This window comes from Podarcis erhardii (assembly GCF_964252035.2).
Source record: "Podarcis erhardii genome assembly, chromosome: 7".
NCBI classification, from domain to species: domain Eukaryota; kingdom Metazoa; phylum Chordata; class Lepidosauria; order Squamata; family Lacertidae; genus Podarcis; species Podarcis erhardii.
In genome coordinates this window covers 83450387-83473468 of record NC_138511.1, presented here as the reverse complement: position 1 = coordinate 83473468, position 23082 = coordinate 83450387, and the positions used below count along the sequence as shown (strand labels likewise).

The window sequence follows — 23082 nt, the reverse complement described above, 5'->3', positions numbered from 1 at the left end:
GCTATGTGCCCCATCTTTACAGAGTTACAAATACAGAGAGAATGAGAATAAGTTTCCTTGTTTGCTTAGCAACTTCAGCTGCAGTCCACATGAGGCTCTTGTGTGGGGCAACCTTCCGAGAACACAATCCGAAACACCTTCTTTAAGCTTTTGAAAACGTATAGCAATACTCCTGAACTACCACTAACACCTTGCTCAGATCACAAACTGTGTATACAGTGGTACCTCAGGTTACATACGCTTCAGGTTACAGACTCCGCTAACCCAGAAATAGTACCTCGGGTTAAGAACTTTGCTTCAGGATGAGAACAGAAATTGTGCTCTGGCGGCGCGGCAGCAGCAGGAGGCTCCATTAGCTAAAGTGGTGCTTCAGGTTAAGAACAGTTTCAGGTTAAGAACGGACCTCCGGAACGAATTAAGTACTTAACCCGAGGTACCACTGCACATGAAAGGGAAGAAAATAAAGTAGGGTCACGTTAGCAGGGCCTCCCATACACATTTCTGCTTGCAACAAGCGCCGCCTCTGTTGCCTTTTGGGTGCCTCCCGAAGACTTTCCCCTTTGAACAACAAGCCTTTTAAGTTGAGGCCCTTCCCTGTCTGCATCTGCACCAGAATGGTTTTTAAGATGCTTCATTACTAGTTGTTTGCTGCCCTGGGCCCTTTCAGGGGGAAGGGAGGGATATAAATTTAATTAATAATCACCATGCCGTAATAACATGCTGGTGTTTAAAGCCCTAAATGACTCAGGCACCAAATACCTGAAAGAATGCCTCCCTCCCTAAAGACCCCCTTAGAATCATAGAGTTGGAAGAGACCACAAGGGCCATCGAGTCCAACCCCCTGCCAAGCAGGAAACACCATCCACTCCTGACATATGGTTCTCAAGCCTCTGCTTAAAGACCTCCAAAGAAGGAGACTCCACCACACTCCTGGGCAGCAAATTCCACTGTCGAACAGCTCTTACTGTCAGGAAGTTCTTCCTAATGTTTAGGTGGAATCTTCTTTCTTGTAGTTTGGAACCATTGCTCCGTGTCCGCTTCTCTGGAGCAGCAGAAAACAACCTTTCTCCCTCCTCTATGTGCCATGCTTTTATATATTTGAACATGGCTATCATATCACCCCTTAACCTCCTCTTCTCCAGGCTAAACATGCCCAGCTCCCTTAGCCGTTCCTCATAAGGCATCGTTTCCAGGCCTTTGACCATTTTGGTTGCCCTCCTCTGGACACGTTCCAGTTTGTCAGTGTCCTTCTTGAACTGTGGTGCCCAGAACTGGACACAATACTCCAGGTGAGGTCTGACCAGAGCAGAATACAGTGGCACTATTACTTCCCTTGATCTAGATGCTATACTCCTATTGATGCAGCCCAGAATTGCATTGGCTTTTTTAGCTGCCGCATCACACTGTTGCCTCATGTCAAGTTTGTGGTCAACCAAGACTCCTAGATCCTTTTCACAGGTACTGCTCTCAAGCCAGGTGTCACCCATCTTGTATTTGTGCCTCTCATTTTTTTTGCCCAAGTGCAATACTTTACATTTCTCCCTGTTAAAATTCACCTTGTTTGTTTTGGCCCAGTTCTCTAATCTGTCAAGGTCGTTTTGAAGTGTGATCCTGTCCTCTGGGGTGTTAGCCACCCCTTGGGTGCCACGATTGGTCAAGTGGTTCGGAGTGATGGTTGCCCAGGACAGGGGCATTGTCTGTGGCAGCCCATAAGCTGTGGAATTCCTTCGTCACTGAAGTGTACCTGACACCTTCTTTACACAGCTTTGGGCTGAATGCTGACGACACACCTCTTCATCCTGACTTTTAACAACTGAGGTGTATATTTCTGGAACCCACATCGCTTCTGTAGTTGCGAGTTGTTTCGGGCTGTTTTAACATTTGCTTTAATTGTTGTATGCTGCCCTGGTAACTTTAAAGGTAAAGGGACCCCTGACCATTAGGTCCAGTCGTGGCTGACTCTGGGGTTGTGGTGCTCATCTCGCTTTATTGGCCGAAGGAACCGGCGTACAACTTCCGGGTCATGTGGCCAGCCACTTCTGGCGAACCAGAGCAGTGCACGGAAACGCCGTTTACCTTCCCGCCAGAGCGGTACCTATTTATCTACTTGCACTTTGACATGCTTTCGAACTGCTCGGTTGGCAGGAGCAGGGACCGAGCAACGGGAGCTCACCCCGTCGCAGGGATTCGAACCGCCGACCTTCTGATCGGCAAGTCCTAGGCTCTGTGGTTTAACCCACAGCGCCACCTGCCTCCCCTCTGGTAACTTTAGGGGTAAATAATAACCACCATCCTGATGTAAACAGGGTTCAGGTCTTATGTCAGTGCCAAATATCGAACCATGCCAATTCACAGTGGCCTCTACAACTGGCACCAGTTGTGTTGGTTGGCGCCATTGCCCGTTGGTTTGGCACCAATATGGAAGCCCAAGCAAGTCTCCAAGAGGAACAAGCATTAGCTCAGTGCAGGGAGTGTGTGGAATGGAAAGGAAGCTTAGCTCATCCACGTCCATTAAGATTACTCTTCTCCTAATCCCACTGGGCCCAAGGCAATGCAGAGTCCACGGGGAGATTTCGACAAGCAGAGACAGCGCTTCACAGCTCATCTTTTCAGCTCTCGCTATTGAGCAGCCAGCTCCTTCTCTGTCCTTTGTGTTCTGCTCTTTCAACCACCCCTCCCCTCCTCTTCCACCCGGCAAAGTCTGAAAGTTGTGGGCAAGCAGAAGCAAAGCTTAGGAGGAATGAAGCAGCAGCATTTCCACCTTTTCCAGCAAGGAACTTGGAACACAATAACCTCTACTGAGAATAGAATACAGGAATAGGAAGCCCAGTTGCCCCATCAGCTAAGTCATCTGCTGTGTAGGGACTCAAGAAATTGCAAAGCAGTCATTTCGCCTCCACATGCTTTGCACGGGGGGGGGGGCGGGCTGGCTGCATAAACACAGAGACAACTGGGAAGGGGTGTGGAGAGGTCCATTTTCAACCATTCCCTTAGCATCTCAGTACAAAAGGATAACGGCAATGACATTCCTGGAGAGGAGAGTTCAGTTCCAGGCAAGAAGGCCTCCAAGCACAGAACCTTCCACAAACCTCTCAATGGCCTCATCATCTCAAACTGGACCTAGGTGAAAGGAAGCTCATACTGAATCTTACTTCCAAGACTGGTGATAGGATAGCATCCTCCATCGCACCTGAAGGCAAGAAAGAGGCCGGCTTAGCGGGTACAGGGCAGGCCATGTGACACAAACTACTCTGTCCTTACACATCTTGCTGCTCTTCTCCCCCTCCCTCACAGTGTCAAGCAGCCACTCTACTCTGCCTAATGGTAGAGCCGGCAATCCAGTTCACAGGAACTGAGCAGATAGGTGCTCAGATGACTTTCCCATTCCTTTTCATGCACCATAGCAACTTTCTCCTACACAAACACACAGGGCTCTGTAAGCCCCTCTTCTCCAGCATAAACAGAAACAGAGGCCTCCATCCCTATCTGCATTTGCTCATGCATACGAATGTGCAGCTCAGGTACATAGAGGGAGGATTCTTACAGGACCCCAATTGCTGGAGAAGGGAATCAGATGAGCCTCTGCTGAACTAGCAGCGAGGGCCAATGCTCCTGGCTTTTCAGCCCCTACTCAGCTCAAAACATGCTGTCCCATCTTAAAGATTAGTTGCACCTGACCCACTAATGGCAGTTTTATGCTTTTTAAGGTGTTGTTTTGCTGCATAAAGCATCTGTAAAAGTGCAAGTGATGTGAGGAAGTGGATATTTGGAGCCCACCCCCCAAGCTCTCTCTGCTTTATGGACTTTTTCAACCTTGCAAGGCAGCTTGCTGTGTAGAAGTGTGAGAGTCAAGTCCTGATTCCTAAACTAGGGCAGATGCAGATGGTTTTTTGTTTTCGGGCAGAGAAAACATGTTAACTAAACAAGAGTCTTTGGGCTACATAAAATCAACATATCAGTCTCATACAATAAATAAATTTATATCGAAAATCACTGTGTCATTTGTGCCCTTGCAGTATTTCAGTGGAAAATTAAAAAGGGCAGTGCCTGCATATAATCTCTCCATAAAAAAATCTGAGTCAGTGGTGGACGTATCAGGATTCCACCCCTAGTTATGGTCAACAGAAAAGTCCTCCATATGCTTTCACAATTGACTGTTTTAGCAGTTCCTCTAAGTACGGAATACAGTGGACACTTGAGTTGCGAATGTGATCCATGCGGGAGGCACCTTCGCAACCCACAGCACCACGTCTGCGCACACATGGGTTGTGATTCGGTGCTTCTGCGCATGTGCAAAGCGTGATTTAGCGCTTCTGCACATGCACTGAAGCACGTGAACGTAAGCAGGTACTCGCTTGGTGTTAAATAAGGATCACGCAGACTCAGCAATGGAGAATAAGAAGGTGAAGTTTATTGCCAGGCAATAAGGACCCAGTTTGGAATCTCTTCCAAAAGGAACTGGGACCCCGATTGACAGAAATCCAAAGGTCTTTATACCTGAGCAGATCACAGCAAATCATAGATCATGAGACAACCATGAGGCAGTCACGATATTGTCAGCGAAAATTAGCTAATTAGCAAGATTCTTGCCATGCTTCCAGCTCCTGGTCAAGCACTGGTCAAGCACAGAGTTCTAGTTCTGCTTTCCGCTGCTTGCAATGACGCTCTGTCTAACCTCTCCCCTAGTTATGACAGGACAGGGAGTTTGGAGATTTTGTGCTTTTCTCTTCCTGTTCTGTGGATTAATTTAGCCTGTATCTGAGGGGATTTTGTACCAGAATCTCTGATTCCCGTCTTCGCCTTGTCCAGGGTACATGGATATTTGTAGGAGAAAGGTCGGCTCCTAATTTTGCTGTTTCAAGCAGTATGCAGTTAGCTAAGGCACAGCTTCCCTTTGATTCAAAATCGATTATAAAATACTGTAAGCCTTGATTATGTGTGAGCATATATGAATATATTGATAACTGATTATATGGATAGCATAGGGGTAGCCCTTCTTCCTTGCCTCAGCACGACCACTGAAACCCGGAAGTAACCCGTTCCAGTACTTCCAGGTTTTGGTGGGTCCGTAACCCAAAAAAACCGCAAACTGAAGCATCTGTAACCCAAGGTATGATTGTACAGATAATGCTATAAACGTTCAGATAAAGCCACGTCCCATGTTTTGTCTAACTAGTCACTCACGGCGAGTCCTGGTGTTTCCCAACGGCCGGCCAATTCCAAACAGCACCGCCACAAGGAATGCAGAGACAAATTCCCCATAAATTAGGATGACACTGTGGTCTGGTTATCCAGAAGTCTCGAAACCACTCCTTGTCTCTACTGGAGCCTGGCTTCTGTAGTTGCAGCCAGAACAGTCGCTCCACGACTCAGCCAAAGCCTCCCCTCTTGCTTCTTTTCAGGCCTGACAACTGGAGCCGCACCTCTGTTTATATCTCAGAGCCCATCAAACAGAAATGGAAGACCGGCTCAGGAATGTTATCTGCAGTTGAGAGAAAGCCATGGCTTGAGCTGGGATTAAGCTTGGTTTGTGGAAAATCAAAACAGTGGCGAAGGGAAAGAGTTGAGGGGAAGGCCAGTGAAGGAGGAATAAGCACAAGTTCCATTAAGGTCTGTTAGTAATGGGGTAGACAGAGGAAAGAGAGGCCTCAGGTTTTGTTTAAACTGAAGAATACACATACAGGCATGCCAAACTGGTCACTCCAGATAGAGCACCAGGGCCGCCTTAAGCATATGTGGCGCTGGGGTGCAAAGATCCCCCCAGCGCCCCTCCCCCAGGTTGCCCAGAGTTGTTGACTTTTCTTTAGGGGGGAACCCCAAAGTTGTTGACTTTTTAAGGATGGGCCTGTGAGGTGCACATGGCAGAGCTGACCTGGCCGGCTACCTCAGCAGCCACAGAGGAGCCCGAGGCAGCGGCAGCAGAGCAAGGCCTGGGCCGGGCAACTGGAGGGGGGGGGCAAGCAGAGCCCAGTGCAACAACAGTCGAGCCTGAGCCAGCGGCTGAATGAAGCTGGGTGCCTCATGTGAGCAGCGTGCGCTGGACGGGCCTCTCGACAGCCCGCCAATCCCAGTTGCGCAGGAGGGCAGAGCCGGCAGGCAGCCTCAGCGCCTTGCTTGCCCACAGCAGAAGAGCTGCGGCGCTCTGATGGGCTCTGCTCCAATCAGAACTGGTTGTCAATTCTTCCCAATCCCTGGACTCCAAATCTCAGCCCTGGACTCTCGGCCTGGTGCCCCTGAGAGCCTGGCGCCCAGGTGCCCTGCACCCCTATGGGTAAGACGGCTCTGTGGAGCACAGATAATCTGAACCTCTGCATCAGAAAGAACTGAATACAGTGGTACCTCGGGTTACAGAAGCTTCAGGTTACAGACGTTTCAGGTTACAGACTCTGCTAACCCAGAAATAGTACCTCGGGTTAAGAACTTTGCTTCAGGATGAGAACAGAAATCGTGCGGCGGCAACGGAAGGCCCCATTAGCTAAAGTGGTACCTCAGGTTAAGAACAGTTTCAGGTTAAGTACGGACCTCCAGAACAAATTAAGTTCTTAACCCGAGGTACCATTATACACAGGTTGGGGGGGGGCCTCCCCCACATCTTTCGGGATGCCAGTTTACATTCAAGTCCAGGCTTGACACCACATATCCCCCCCCCCAATCACAGCTGGAAGAAAGAGGAAAGCCAATGGCAGTCTGGTTCTTAGCAAGGCCAAAGCATGCTAAATAAGCAAACAAAGACGTCAGGTGTACTGGCCCAAAATCTCAAGCACGTGAGAATCAATGGAAGGGTTGGCTAAGGACCCCCTAGCAAACACATCCCAGGGAGCTCACACATTTTTCCATATGTGGGAGAAGGGCCTGTTCAGGGAATTACAAAACCTGGAACAACAGAAAACCTCTGTACACTGCCTGGCTTCCAGATGGGTCAGCAAGCATAGCAACCCCCGAACCCCACTTTCCCAACTTCTTCCCAAGATTGCTAACCTGCAACAACTACCCTTGATCAGGGATGGGCCAATCAAGGATAAGCCAACCAGGGCTGCCCCTCCAGATAAATAGTGGACTACAACTCCCATCATTCCTGACCGTTTACCATGGTGACTGGGGGCTGATGGAAGTTGGAGCCCCCAAAAAACCCACCTGGAGATAATCTTCCTGGAAATTGCGGGGTTCCTTCATACGCAGCAAATTTATGTGTAGCTTGGTACTTCGCCCAATTCTGTGGAGGCTACACAATCACTTAGCACAGCACAAAAAGTAAAAATAAGTGTGGGGGGGAGAGAGAGAGAGAGAAGGAAGCAAGGTGAATCAATCAACAGCATCATATCTGTGTCAAGAATTGGCTTGGGGCTTTCTTCAGCATCCACTAATGCCATGAATGTAAAAAAACACACATTCTGGGGGTAATAGCTCTGGAACTGCCTAGCCTACCTGGCACGGTTGTTGTGAAGTTAAAATGAAGAGGGGGGCATAAATGCCACCTTGAGCTCCTTGTACGAAAGGTGGGATAGAACTGTAATAATAATAATGATGATGATGATGATGATGATGATAATACTTGCATCTTGTGTCCTTCATCCAAAACAGGGTCCGCCCCTGAAGACCTCACAGGGTGTTCAGATCCCCTGTAGGTCTGCTAGAAGAAGAAGAAAAGAGCTTGTCTCTGCCTCACAGAGAAGTATGGAAGGAGAAGGCAAAGAGGAAGCCTCCAGTTGCCATAGCAATAGGGAGCCGGACGCTGCCGGCTTGGCTCCTGGGACAAAATTGACACAACTCATTTGTCTATCTCCCAGCCTAACAAAGAGATGGGCTGGAACAAGGCTGACTGGGTTGGATCCCAGCCTGAACTCATCAACAGGCACCTGTCCTGGGAGTCCCGACATATTGAGGCTATGTGAACAAACAGAGAGGGTGCTCACAGGCGTGTACAGAGTGAATTGGTGGCCTCCTCTGCAACAACAGCAGCTGCAACATCTGCAGAATGGACACCAACAGGTGAAGACTCTCACCAAACCTGAAAAGGGGCTGCAGTTCAGCGGCAGAGGATCTGCTTTACCTAGGGCTGCCCTATTTCAAAAAGTAAAAACCAGGACACCCTGATAGTTGCTGAGGGTTTTTTTAGGAAACCCCCTAAATTGTTGAGCTATTTTTTTCAGTTGACAAAGTGGAAATTCCCCCCGGACGTCAATTCTGCCTTTGAAATTCCAGTAATGTCCCCCCCAAAATCCAGACATATGGCAGCCCTAGCTATACTTGCAAAATGTCCCAGATGTGTCCGCCCCCTGCCACACCCCCAAAGCAAGGTTCGGAAAACCAGGAAAATCACTGCTGGCATTCCTATGCGCAGGTTAAAAATCACTGAAGCCACATCTACAGAACAAAGTGTTACCTCGGGTTAAGTACTTAATTCATTCCGGAAGTCTGTTCTTAACCTGAAGCACCACTTTAGCTAACGGGGCCTCCTGCTGCTGCCACACCGCCGGAGCACGATTTCTGTTCTCATCCTGAAACAAAGTTCTTAACCCGAGGTACCATTCCTGGGTTAGTCGAGTCAGTAACATGAAGCGTATGTAACCCAAGGTAGCACTGTACATTCAAAGTATTCCCCACCAAAAAAAGGAACCTGGGAGCTGTAGTTTGTTAAGTGTGCTGTGTGAGGGATGAACTACAGTTCCCGCGAATCTTTGTGGGGAGGGGGAAGCCATGCCTGCTAAATTAGTGCTCCAAATGTGCTTTAAAGGAGGTTCCCGGCACGTTTATCCAAGGCAGCTGCATATCCAAAAAACCTCTGGGTAGGAACAGGGACACAGAAGACGAAGCTCTCTGGCTAAATTTCATGCACAAAGCTGCACAGCACAACACGCCAGCCACGTCCTGGCATACTGAGACTCTTGTGCATAGGGAGGGTTAGATACGTAAGGAAGCCTGCCAAGATATCGTAGCTCGTGGGGGCAAGGGTGAGTCAACAAGCAGGGGACAGCGGATTCAAGAAACACAGGGGTGCGGGGATTTTGAGGTGTGGGCAAGGGCAGAGAGGGGGCAGAATCACCCTGTGGATGCCAACTGGGCTTCTAAAATAAAAATCTTCCCCAAAGCCACCCCCCACCAGCACTCTCCCCAGGGTGAGCAAGCCTCAACTCAGCAGGGGCAGGAGAGGGTTAACCCCGTCCTTGCTGCAGTCGCCTCCTCAGGGGCATGGCTTGCAGAAGGCTTTTCTCATGCTAATGATGAGTTCTGGCTCTTGGGCAGACAAGGGAGGGAAGGAGAGGGAGAAAGAAATGGGTGGGGGATGGGAGCAAAGAGGGGAAATATTATTTTCAGACCTATCTGGGGGCGGGGAGGGGGGGGCGTTGTGAGTGAGCTCGCAGCACTGCGGGGGAAGAGAGACAGCAAAGAGAATTCTGCAAGGGGAAACGCATCAGTCATAGTTTTGAGTATTTATAGGAGGGTGCATGTATGTGATTAAAAGATGCTCTCTGCAACATGAGGAGGAGGAAGGCGAATGATGCCCATGGTTCAGAGTTTTAACTTAATTACAAGCAAAGCAGCGTCCCTGCCCAGCTTAAGAGGCACACAAGTCTAGTAAAGAGGTGCCATTAGTTTCATCATGCAAGTCTTTCCCTCCATTGTTGCGAAGGAACAAGATGGGTTAGAACAAACTAATCAGGAACTGGTCTGCTTGGGCCTCGCTATGGCCACTCTCACGCCATACTATGCCTCCAAAGAACCCTGAGAACTATAGTTTGTCAAAGGTGCTGAGAGGTGTCAGGAGGCCCCAGTTCCCCTCCCAGAGCTACAATTCCCAGACTTAAGAGGGACCCAATAGTTAAATACTCTGGGAACTGTAGCTCTGAGAGGGGAGTGGGGGGGGTCTCCTATCAACTCTCAGACCCTTTAACGAACTACAGCTCCCAGAATCCTCCAGGGGAAGCCACAAGTGGTATCATGGTGCTTTAAAAGAATGTGTGAATGTGGCCGCTGTATGGCATCATTGGAGAACTTGGGGAAGGGCTAGCACAGTGGAAGAGCATCCACTGTCTTACATGCAAAAAGTCCCAGGTTCAACGCTCCAATACTTCGGCCACCTCATGAGAAGAGAAGACTCCCTGGAAAAGACCCTGATGTTGGGAAAGATGGAGGGCACAAGGAGAAGGGGACGGCAGAGGACGAGATGGTTGCACAGTGTTCTCGAAGCTACAAACATGAATCTGACCAAACTGCGGGAGGCAGTGGAAGACAGGAGTGCCTTGTGTGCTCTGGTCCATGGGGTCACGAAGAGTCGGACACGATTAAACGACTAAACAACAACAACAACAACAATGGTCCATTTTCATCATGTAAGCAAAGTGATGCTTTTGGCTTAAAATGTCTCTGTTAGAAGCATGGCATCTCCACTGAATACTGCCACACAGGAATGACGTCTGGTGTGCAATGTGCAGGACACTATTTCTACATTTCAAGTCCAAATGCCAGGTCACCTCACCCACATACACATATGCCAGTTTGCAAGAGCAGGAAGAGGAAAAATGCAGGAACAAAGTGGAAAACACTGCACACAAAGCCTCTCCGAATAGCACTGTGCTTTGCGTGTGTGTGTGTGTGTGTGTGTGTGTGTGTGTGTGTGTGTATGAATGTGTGTGTGTGCGTGCACACACGTACACCCACCCACACCCCATTTGGGAAATCTACTTCTTCGTCACAGGTGAATTTTGCACACATACTTTTACTGCTGACCTCTCCCCGCCAAATAACAGGAACTACTAGATGCTATTTAGTCTGAAATATGTCGAAATACTCTGTGACACACAACTGCACTTCCTTAACGCGAACAGCAAACACAAAATATGGAGTACCGACTGGACTGTAGCCAAAATAGGAGAGTGATCGGGAGAGCTCTGAGATTTGAAGTAGCGCCCCCCCCCAACCCTGCAAAAAAAAAAAAAAAAAACCTTTCAAAAAAGAAAAACACAGAGGCAATAACACAGTCCACTGAAGATGGAGTATGCTCTGGCAGCTATGGCATGTTGACCATGAGTTGGGAAAATGAAACAGAAAAGGGCTGTGAGAAGCAAAATGCCCTACTTCAGTTCCTTACGGCTCAGTACCCTAGAGCAGTGTTTCCCAACCTTGGGCCTCCAGCTGTTTTCGGACTACAATTCCCATCATCCCTGACCACAGGTCTTGCTAGCTAAGGTTGATGGGAGTTGTAGTCCAAAAACAGCTGGAGGCCTAAGGTTGGGAAACACTGCCCTAGAGGAAGGCATGACTTGAGGGTACAGAAGCAACCTGGTTTGGGACGGGGATGCATGAGCATATGGCACCGATTTTGGCTGTAGCAGCTGTCCATTAGTTTCCGGGCCCAATTCAAAGAGCTGGTTTGGCTCTCTAAAGCCTTAAATGACTCAGGACCACAATACCTCCAGGACTGCCTCTCCCCATATGAACCAACCCAGGCCCTGCGATGATCATCTGAGGCCCTTCCTCGTGTGCCACCTCCACGAGAGGCCCAGAGGGTGGCAACACGAGAACGGGGCCTTTTCTGCAGTGGCTCCCTGTTTGCGGAATGCTCTCCCCAGAGAGGCCCCCCTGGTGCCTTCGTTATATATCCTTCTTCTTCAACCGGGCCTTTGGCTGACTAATATCTTATACATGCCCCCCCCCTTTTAAATGTGTTTGTGGGTTTGTTGTTGTTGTTAATCATGCACTTTGTGATTTTATGTTGCATTTTTATGTTGTGAACTGCCCCGAGATCTGCGGCTGAAGGGCTGTTAATGCAAATATAATAAATAAATAATAACCTGTTGCAAAGTCCCACCTGTCTCCTTTTGCTCTCAAATCCTTTCAGGTTGAAAGAATGGCCTTTTATCCAACAGAGGTTCATAGCCAAGTAGTAATTGAGACACTCCCCACCCCAGTTTCAAAAATCTGCACCCCTCCGGCAGCAAACTCAAGATACTGAGCGCAGACAGGACTGCAGTCAAAATGGAAGGCTGCGAATTCATGGGACATAAGGACCTTATCGTGCAGAATGAAGAGATAAGGTTCCTTCCTAGGGGGCCAGGCTTCTGTACACACTAGCAGAAGGTGCATGTCTTTTGATGCCTGGTGGCGCCTACTCCAAGCTACCAATATATACATGACACCCTAAGGGTGCTGGTGAAAACAGTTTTGAGCAGAGCCAGAAAAAGAAGTCCCAATTTCTATACCAGCAGCCTTGGACAGATGAAACAGTGTGCTGCTGCTACTTTGCAGGACTTGAGAGGTTTAAAACCCAAACTAGAACGGCTTGTGCCCTGTGTGCTCGCCCTGCATATTTTAAAAATTTAACCTAAACTGCATAAAGGGGTCTGCGGCACACTTGCAAGGACACAGACCCTGTAAAAAGTTGCCACAAACCGTTTTACTGCTGGGCCGGAGCAGTAGGGTGGGGAAGTGAGGAACAGGAAACATGCTTATGGTTTTATACACCCGTTAGATGACGGGCATTTGGAATTACCCCTCTATGTGAGCTAAGCACATTTGTGACGTTTTTATGTACACACACAACAGTTTTCGCACACGCACACACAAAGCCAGCTGGTAATGCTCAAGGAATAAGCATTTCCACTTGTTTGGTCTTACAGTTTTATAAGCTTGCCTCGTTGTGGAGGAGTCTCCTGGGATTAGAAGGGCTCTTGAAGATGCTATAGAAATACCTCTACAAAAGCACTATTTTTGTACAAAAGTTACTACTACAACTTGTGATTCCCCTTCGTGGAAGGAGACCACCAGTTTAAGCCTGCCCTTCCCCCTCAGTTTACGTTTTTGTACTTGTCAATAGGATTGCTATCATTTTACTGTTACAGCTTCTGTTAACTCAGACCCTCTGAGCATGCACAGAGTGCGTTCTCCTCTCCCGTAAAAAATCAGGCTCTTTGGGGGACAGGAACTGAGGGGAAAGTACCGAGCGCAGAGTGCCCCTTTTGGAAAGCTTTGAAATAGGCCTCAGTCCTCCCTCAGAAAGGCGCTCCTCCGTCAGAGACGCTGAAGCAAATTCACTTCAGAGCAGCTGAAGTGAGCAGGAGATAAAAAGCATGTGCATATGAGGCCTTCTCTGCACCGTACATTTAGAGCACTATTACACTGCTTTTACAGTCATAGCTTCCCTCAAGGAAACCTGGGAACTGTAGTTTGCTAAGGGCGCTTAGAGTTGTTAGGAGACCGCTATTCCTCACCCTGAGCTACAATTCCCAGAGCGTCTGAATGCCTCGCTCCAGGAACCTCGGGGAAACTGTAGCCCTGAGAGGAGAATAAGGTGTCCCACAACAACCCTTGGCACCCATAACGGCACCCCAGGATTCTCTGGGGGAAACCATGGCTGTTAAAGCGGTATCATACTGCTTTAAATGTATAGTGCAGATGCCCCCAGTCCAGAGTCAAAAAAATGGCATACAAGTGTAGGAGAAAAGTCTCCAGAGCGATGGTCACTGTTTGGTGCAGCACTGCTTGGCACTAAAACATAAAACAGAGTGATGACTATCAGACACGTCACTTTCTAAGGCGTAGGCAAAGGTAAATGTTTCCTCAAGGGGCCGGGCAGGTGAAATGAAGGCTGTTATTTACACGCAGCCGCATCAGGATCTTTTGTCAAGTTTTGCCAACTTAAAAACAACCAGAGGGTTTTCCTCCTGTGGAAATAGGATATTGTTTCGGGGGGGGGGTGGGGTGCCCACCGAAGGCCTTCTTCCCGGAAGGTTCCAGAAGAACCTGAGGAGACTCCTTCGCCTTTGGAAAGGGAAGGCAAATAATACCTCATGATTACCTCACCAATTACCTCATGATTACCACCCCAAGTTCAGCATCAAGGGAAGGCGTGTACAGACACACCGGATGTCCCACAACAAACAAAATTGCTGAATAACAACTGTGCTCTCAAACCAAGCGCATCTTGATGTGGAGAAAGAGCCTCAAGCTCAAGAAAGACTCCAAAAAATAACGCATACACCCCCCCAAAAAACCCAGTAGCCAAGCTTGCATTCATATGACACATGCTGGTTTGTGGGTAGATCCCACATAGTCCCAAAAGCACCTCATCCACAGATGATAGCGGGAAGTTGCTTGTCTCGAGCAGAAAATGTTCGCCGCCTCACAAAACAACATATTTGGGCACTTGGGAGAGATGAGAAAAGGGAAGTCTACATCACAGCCTGCAAATTTATTACTTTCCTCAGAGGTAGGAGAGCTGGTGCGGTTAAGAGAAGTCAGCTTAGAAGAACAGGGAAACGCAGATTCAAATCCCTACTTAAAACTGATTGAAGCCGGGTTTTAAAATTTCAAATCAGATTTCTGGAAAACAGAACGTCGGTTATGTTTCCATTAATATCTCTCTATCTGTCCCTGCGAGCGCTCCAGTTGGAAAAGAGCCTTTACCAAAGGCGTCGTGGGCTTTGAAGAAGCACAAACTCAGGGAGAAACGACCCAAAAGGAAGGCACGTTTGGCAAACCCCTCATCGTGATCAACTTCTGCCCAGAAACCTATGTCCCCACAGCGGAAGGACATGTGGACGCAGAATTGGCCTCCGCGGTCACTTATGGACACACCGTTAATACCACATTCATGGAAGACAATCTTATGAGGGATTGCCAAAGAAACAGAACAGGGGTCAGCAAACTTTTTCAGCAGGGGGCCCTCACTGTCCCTCAGACCTTGTGGAGGGCCGGACTATATTTTGGGAAAAATAATAATGAAAGAATTCCTATGCCCCACAAATAACCCAGAGATGCATTTTAAATAAAAGGGCACATTCTACTCATGTATAAACACACTGATTCCTGGACCGTCCGCAGGACAGATTTAGAAGGCAATCTGGGCCGGATCCAGTCCCTGGTATAAAATAACCCTGGCTGTTAACTCATGGAGCATCCATATCAACACAGGGTGCATCTTATTTATACTTTCCTGCAAGTAAATCCCATTGAATTCAATGAGGCTTACAAGCAGAACTACATAATCTACACGTTGAAACCATGACTCAACATACCGAGAGGAAAGCCTGCTTTTCTGTGGGAAACAAATCGGTGGGGAAAGCATGAAGTACTCTGAAATGATATATTGTGTTTATTTTTGTCCAAATTATGATTTGAGATTGCCAGCCAGAAATGAATGGACATTTAATTTCCATAGCCCGAAGATAAGCTGCACGATCTTCAAGGAAATGATGTCCCTTAGTATCCTTACATGCACACAGAAAACTCAAAGCAGATACTGTTAATTCACAACTGCACTTCTAAGCAAATGCACAGCACAAAAGACATGTGAGCTGTGTGACTCCAGGTTTTGGAATATGCCTCTGCATAAATATAAAAATTTCTTATGTGCTTCATAAGCACATAGGTTTGATTTGTTATAGCAACCAATTAATATGCATGCTTGCTCAGGGTATGCCTGAATTAGAAGATGAGAAAGCTAGATTAAATGAATGGTTTTGAACTGGGCCTTTTTCTGGGCAATTTAAGTTACCTGTTTTAAAAACCAACCCTCAAGGATGTATTTCTACCTAACAAAATGGTACAATGGTATTGTGGGCAAAGGAAAAGTTTTCCGCAGAGAAACACATTAAATACAGAATACACAATGGTTAGGGCATTAATCCTCAAAAAACCAACAACCAGAGGCTTGAAAGACTGGCATGGCCAACAGCCGAACAACAGTTCATCCCCCAAAATCTTACAATAATGCACCTACTGAAAGGGTTAATATTACCCAGCTATCACCCAGGCTTTTTAACTGTTTTATATCTGGATTGTGAACCATTTCACACTGCCTCTATGCAAACAACACTTTTCTATGGATTGTTGTCACTTTTGCATTATGGTTGCGTTATTTTATCTAATATTTCGTTCTGATCCACCCAAGGAATGTGGAAAGATGGACTTCTGTATAAATCCCCAAAAAAGAATGGTCAGCCATACTGGTAATAGATCGGGCCACAGAGTAACAAAGGGTAACTGAGGTCGCCCAGGAACTTAGAACATTTGAACATAAGAAGAGGCTACTGGATCAGGCCAATGGCCCATCTAGTCCAGCACTCTGTTCTCACACCCAGAATAGGAAACCAGCAAGCAGGACTGGAGCACATGAGCCCTCTCCCCTCCTGTAAAGGTAAAAGGACCCCTGACCATTAGGTCCAGTCGTGGCGGACTCTGGGGTTGCAGCGCTCATCTCGTTTTACTGGCCGAGGGAGCCGTTGTACAGCTTCCGAGTCATGTGGCAGCATGACTAAGCCGCTTCTGGCGAACCAGAGCAGCGCACGGAAATGCTGTTTACCTTTCCGCCGGAGCGGTACCTATTTATCTACTTGCACTTTAATTTGCGTTCGAACTGCTAGGATGGCAGGAGCAGGGGCTGAGCAACGGGAGCTCACCCAGTTGCGGGATTCGAACCGCTGACCTTCTGATCGGCAAGTCCTAGGCTCTGTTGTTTAACCCACAGCGCCTCCCGATTCCCCTTCTGTACTTTCCAGCAACTGGTCTTCAGAAGCAATCTTGAAGGCAGAGTATAGCCATTATGGTCCAGTCCTCTTTTGACGCCATTGAAATATTTGTTTAACTGGGCTTTTTAGGCCCATGAGGAAGTCCGGATTTTTGAGCAACTGCTGTATTTCACTTCTCTCCTCTCCTCCTCTGGCTGCTGCTCCCCAAGAGGGACAGAAAGAGCACGTTCACATACACATTCTCTGCTTTTCCAAGGGATAAAGATAAAAAGCTAGATTCAGTGAAACTAATCCAACTAGTCTTGAAAAAGCACATAGAGCTGAAAGAGGAAGTGGGGAAGAAATTCTCTCTTCCAGCTTCCTGCTCCAGAATGCTATGCATTTTCCAAGCCTTCCTTTTTCTTCAAGGTAGAAAAGGGTAACCCAGCTTGGCACCTCATCACAAGGCGGCAGAGGGAGGGGCGGTTCAGAGGCTTTGTGGGTGCCAGGAGAAGGTCTCAAGGGTACCACTGGACCCACGGGAACCATGATGGCAATAGCCACCTCCTGCCCTAAACATCTGACAGCAGCTCCTAACAAACGAATGCAGAAGTGTCCCATCGTCTTTTTCTCACGTTTTTTCAGACTGTGGTCATTCCATGGAACTTCCTACTCAATGAGAAGATGCGTCACGGCAGACAAAATTCCCTTAACAGTGATTTGTGCCCATCTTCCTCATTCAGCCACAGAAAAGCAACAGACTGTGTCCTGGTGTAATAAAAGAGGGCTTGTATTCTGCCCTTGCAAACCAATTGTGTACCTGAGGACATGCCTCAGAATCCTCAAGGACTCGGCAGTCGACAAGGTTTCCCAAATGAAACAGGGTTCAAAAACCCAATGGAACATCAGAAGGTGCCTTATGCCCACCCAGGCTGTCCACGGTCTCCTCGAGATTGGCAGAAGCTCCTCAGAGAAGGGCCTTCCTCCATCACTGGCCCTTGAACCCAATGCCTGCTGCATCCAAGGCACCACCTGAGGCACTTCTTTTCCATCAAGGGACTCTGGTCACAGCAGCTAGGAACTGGGGGACTGATGCTTCTGAATGCCAGCTGCTGGAAGCCATAAGAGAGAACAGCGCTCTTGTGCTCAGGTCCTGCTTAAGGGTTTGCCACCAGCATCTGCTGGGCCACTGGGATCACAGGATGCTGGGCAAGATGGGCTTGTGGCCTGATCCATCGGGGCTCATCTTATTCCTTATGACCTCTTTCGGAAGCGACATGTCTCTAATCACCAAGCGCCGAGGACCTACGACAAGCGATGGAACCCACCATCTTGCCCTGTCGCTGGCAAGCCCCTTGGCTGAATCCCTGCTAGATGTGGAGGTCTGAGTTAGGAAGATGGTACATTGCAGTTCTTAATTGTCTTTGCAAACGGGAGTCCTCTGTTCCTTCGCAAAGCTGCTTTCAAGAAGCAGCCTATGAAGGTGAGAAGGGAACGTCCCCCTAGCAACTACCTGCACAGATGCTCAGCTCAGCTACACCAAGCTGCGCAAGGCAGCCTTTCATCACGACCAGAGAACAGCAGGGAGCGCACAGCAAACCCTTCCAGGCATCACTGCTGGATACAAAATAATAAGCAACAGAGCTATGCTGGGGGGTGTGTGTGTGTGTGTGTGTGTGTGTTTGACAAATAGCACACTAGCCACAAGCAGATCCTACCAGAAACACATTACAGTCCAGGGTTGGGTGGAGATCTGGGCAACTGATCATTTCAGGGGTGAGATCTACAGGTTGCAGTGATGATCATGCAACCAGTTACATTATGCGTCCAAGTCCCCAAGGAGCTCATTCAGATCTGCCCATCAGAAACTCAGAAACGCTATTCCCACCCCAAGCATGAAAAGAAAACAAGCTAACAGAGCTAAATCAACCAAGATCACACCGAATACTAAGCGCCATGGATTCCTTGGGAGACTAAAGATTCCGGGGCGCTGCAGCTGTGGAATAGCTGGAGGAGAGCTTGGGAGAGAGCCTGGGGGCGCCGAAGGAAGCCTGGTCCTCGCTTTCCCCACCGCCCCTGAAATTCTCCGGATTCCTGCGGGGAGGGGGCGAGGGAGGATCCCCGAGGAAGGGGGAGTGGTGGGGCTGGCGGATCCTCAAGGCAGCGAGCCCTCCACCTTGCGGCCCCGCCTCGCCGGCTCCGGCCAGGTGAGGAAGTGTTCCGGGGCGTCTCCTCCCGCTCCGCCTTTCCCAGGGCGCCCAGCCAGAGAAACAGGTTCCCTGGGCCTCGCCATCTTGGGAGGGAGGGGGCGGAGAAAGAAACTTTCTCCGGCAACTGGGCTGCTGCGGGGGAAAGCGGCTTGGGAGAGCCATGGGGCGGAGGCGGGAGGGAGAAATCGACTTCGGAGCGAGGAGGGTCGCCAGCAGCCAGAATCGGGAGAAAGCAAAGGGTGCGCCGGCGGCGCCGGGAAGGAACCGGCGAAAGGGGAGTTCGCTCCGCGCTGGAGGAGGCGCAGACCTGCGCTTCTGGGGAGGAGGAATCCCCAAGGAACACCTGATCCTGGCACTCCGGATCCAGGGGAGCCGGAGGAGAGTCCAGCCGGGAGGAGAGCGAGGGAAGCGGGTGGGCATTGGGCGGCTGGAGACGGCGCCGGGCTTACCGGAGAGCAGGCAGAAGAGGAGGCTCGCGAAGGCGCACGAACTCCGAGGCGCGCCCATGGGGCGGTGGAGGGTCCGGGCAGCAGATCAAGCGCCGGCTGGGACTCCGCTCTGGCTCCTCGAGGCGTCCGTCCGTCGGTCGGGCGCTGGATCGGCTTCAGCCTTAGAATCAGTCCCGTCTCTTTCGGGGGAAGAAGCGGCTCCTCGCGCTCCGCGGCGACAACTGCTGCGTCTCCGCAGCTTGCGCGTTGCTACTGCTGCAATCGCCCGGTGCGCCTTTGGCGCCGCCCCTCGAGGGGAGGAGGGAAGGGGTGGCCCCGCCCAGTCGGGGCTTCGCCCCCGGGTTTACCGAACCCCCGCCTTCTCCCGTCCCACCTCAACCTGGTGCAAGCGCACCTGTCTGGCTGGCACCACCGAGTTTCCCGCGTTTAGAGCTCACGTTATATGGGGAACCTCACAGGGATGAATGGGTCGTGCCCTTTAAGGAAAGGTGTGTGCAGGATCTTGACCTCTCCGTGCCTTAGAAGTATTTATTGTTGGGGTTTTCTGTATCTTTATTACAGATCTCATTGTGATTGGTGTGGAAATAGTTCAGTTTGGTTGAGTAGTTGTTTAATTTCTCATGTATTGTGCATGGCTACTTTTGTTAAGTTGTAGTTCTGAATTTTTTTCATATTGTAAGCTGCCTTGAGCATGGTTTGAACTGTGGAAAGGCGGCATACAAATAAAATTGTGTATGTATGTGTGGAATCACATCTGGGCAAGAGGAGGGAAGATCATCCCATCGATTTCACATTTTGGGGAGATTCGGGCACGCAGCTTGTTTCCTCTTGGAAGGTTTAGGACAGGGTTCAGCAAACTTTTTCAGTAGGGGGCCAGTCCACTGTCCCTCAGACCTTGGGGGGGGGGGCTGGAATATATTTTGAAAGAAAAAAAATGAATGAATTCCTATGCCCCAAAAATAACCCAGAGATGCATTTTAAATAAAAGGACACATTATACTCATTTAGAAACACGCTGATTCCTGGACCGTCAGTGGGCCAGATTTAGAAGGTGATTGGGCCGCATCCGGCCCTCAGGCCTTAGTTTGCCTACCCATGGTTTAGGTCTTGCTGGTCGCCATTACAGTGGTACCTCTGGTTACGTACGGTAATTCGTTCCGGAGGTCCGTCCTTAACCTGAAACTGTTCTTAACCTGAAGCACCACTTTAGCTAATGGGGCCTCCTACTGCCGCCACGCTGCCGGAGCATGATTTCTGTTCTCATCCTGAAGCAAAGTTCTTAACCCGAGGTAATATTTCTGGGTTAGCGGAGTCTGTAACCTGAAGCGTATGTAACCTGAAGCATATGTAACCCGAGGTACCACTGTATTTTCTTAGGAAGGCTTGGTCCCCTACTCACGCATTTGGGTAGGATTTGTTTGATGTAGAGAGCACCCTGCGTTCACATGAATGCACAACCCACAGGAACTGATCCTGTGCAGGTTTAGGCAGTCCCGTTGGGGCTCAGCCCCTGGGTCCAAATTTATTTCTTCATCGAAGAAGATTTCTATGCCACTTGATTGTAGTAAAACCTCAGCGAGCAGTGTACAAAAAGAGTTAAAATTGTCTGTACAACTTTAAAGGATGGTCACAACCATGCCTGCTCTGAACCCTTCTGTGGCTCTGTTAACTTTTGTGTATATTTTATTGAGATCAGTAGCTCCGTGAAAGCAAATTTTGTCAGTTGATTGTGTGAGTTTTTAATCAAGGGATATCTCAGTCTGTACACAGCATGAGAGTCTTAATTTCAGGGTGGTGGGTTCCAGCCCACCTTGAACAAAAGATTCCTATACTGCAGGTGGTTGAACCTTGTGGTCCCTTCAAACTCTACACTTCTGTTATTCCAAGTTGTATATCTGGTGAAATAATATTTTTGAAGCAAGAAGCACCTGGGTTATTTTGGGGTTGGAAGTTGCCCGCCTGCATTTGTAGCTAATGGTAGCCTTTTAAAATGCCTCCTGTGTGTGACAAAACACAACAGCTAAGACCAGGTGCACTTTTCTAAACACTTGTATTAAAATACCGTACATTTAAGTTTCCTGCCCTGTTATTTGTGGGGCAAGTTTTTGGTCCACTGGATTTTTATTTTTTTTATAAACCGTGCAGTTCTTTTACATCTCTTTTTACTGAATTCACAGAAGCTTTCTCAGAGGAAAGTGGGTATATGATTGCAGCCTCCAGTGATTAATCTGATCAATTAATGCAATGTTGCCACCTTAATATCATTCTCTTGAATGCAAAGTGAATGTGATGGGCCTTGCTTACTAATAATTATCAGCTACTAATAAAAGTAGGTGGGGTTGTAGGCTAAATCCCTGTCCTGTCCCACGGTGTTTTGTTTTTTTAACTCTCCATGTTTTTAACTCTCCATAACCGTTGCCTGTCCTGTCTCTCCATGATACCTTAGAGAGGACAATCCTCTGATGTTTACTTGCAAGTAAAGCCTCATGCTGATACCTTACCCCCATTCCTGCCCCTTAGAAATCAAGCACTGCTTTTCTCTGAATTACCGTATTTTTTGCTCTATAAGACTCACTTTTTCCCTCCTAAAAAGTAAGGGGGGATGTGTGTGCGTCTTATGGAGTGAATGCAGGTTGCACAGCTATCCCAGAAGAAGAAGAAGAAGAGTTTGGATTTGATATCCCGCCTTTCACTCCCTTTAAGGAGTCTCAAAGCGGCTAACATTCTCCTTTCCCTTCCTCCCCCACATGGTGCATCTTATAGAGCGAAAAATGCTGTACTTCTTCTATGGCACAAGTGAGCAATCATTTCGAGGAATCACTTCTCACTGGGTGTACTTCCTTATCTGTGAGATGTTGCAGAGCAAATGGCTTTTCTTTGGAACAGCAGATTCTGTGGGCTACGCTTACTGCAATCTCATTTAGCTCCTTGGGATTGTGGTGGTGGTGGTGGAGGAGGAGGCACAACACCAACGAGCTATGGAGGAAAAAACCTGTGGCTCAGTGTTTCCCTGCAAATCTTCACAGCTCCCCCCCCCCAATAATCTCACCCCTTGTTGATTTCCTGGATGAGGTTGACCATGGGTGAGGTTTCTCTGAAACGTTAGCACAGGGGATTTCTAGAGGTATCTCAAGACAGTTAGGAATATCCCAGTGCGTTCCTGGTACTTTAAAAAGTCCCCACTTCTTACAGCATCTGTCTTCCTGTTCTCCTGGATAGCCTAAAAACGGCATCTATTCTCACGGTGTGAGATCAGTGGGGTGCTCACCAACCTAACACTGAAGGGGTTTTTCCACAGGCAACAGCTACGCGTTCAACAGCATTAAGTCGACAGAGAAGGCTGTGTGCCACTTATGTGGTGTGCTTCCCATGTGCGTATTTTAAAGAAAATCCTGCAAGTAGAAAGCTCTCCCAGCAGGAATGTGGCCTTTCTCCCTGATGAGCTAATTTTATACTTGCATGGAGGGATGCCGTTGTCTTACATGGGGACCATCTACCAGCCTGGAGTCTGGAGTGATAACGTCTGTTCTGTCGGCTCAGGAGAACTATTTCCTATTGCTGAATGTGCAGAAGCTCAGTTGCCTCTCTACCCGAACCTTGCTTGGTCTCCGTCTGACCGCTGCTATAAACAGACACACCTCCTCTTGACAATTTTTTGTGAGCGTCGCTCACCCCCTGGTGGTTGTTGTCGTGCAATCACACAAATAACTTGGGGGGTTCATCTCCATATTGCTGCATCTTACAGTACTACATCTAAAAATGAGCTCCAGATTATGTTTTTGTCTGTCAAGCCACGCTGTGGAAATTAATATAAATTAATTATCAGCTTCTGAAAGAGGTTTTTCTTTTCATCCATCACAAACCTATGATTTAATGCTGAGAGTAATGTAGCACCATTTCAGGTGTTCAAAGTGTTCCACGCACATTATAGCAGTTATACTTTTATTACAGGCCTGCAAATTAGGCCAGAACAATTTC

At 48.5% G+C, this 23082-nt stretch overlaps 1 protein-coding gene across 3 annotated transcripts in view; it reads right to left on the bottom strand.

The window, feature by feature from the left end:
* Positions 1 to 19878, bottom strand: part of NECTIN2 (nectin cell adhesion molecule 2) — a 98316-nt gene extending 78438 nt beyond the window's left edge. The window contains exon 1 of one of the 3 annotated variants that reach the window (XM_081869185.1): positions 19105 to 19878. In XM_081869185.1, coding sequence (XP_081725311.1) covers positions 19105 to 19162 — 58 coding nt within the window. In that variant the 5' untranslated portion in view covers positions 19163 to 19878. The remainder of the gene's footprint in view (positions 1 to 19104) is intronic. The other 2 variants (XM_081869187.1, XM_081869186.1) reach the window with 2 other exon arrangements.
* Positions 19879 to 23082: the final 3204 nt, after the last annotated feature.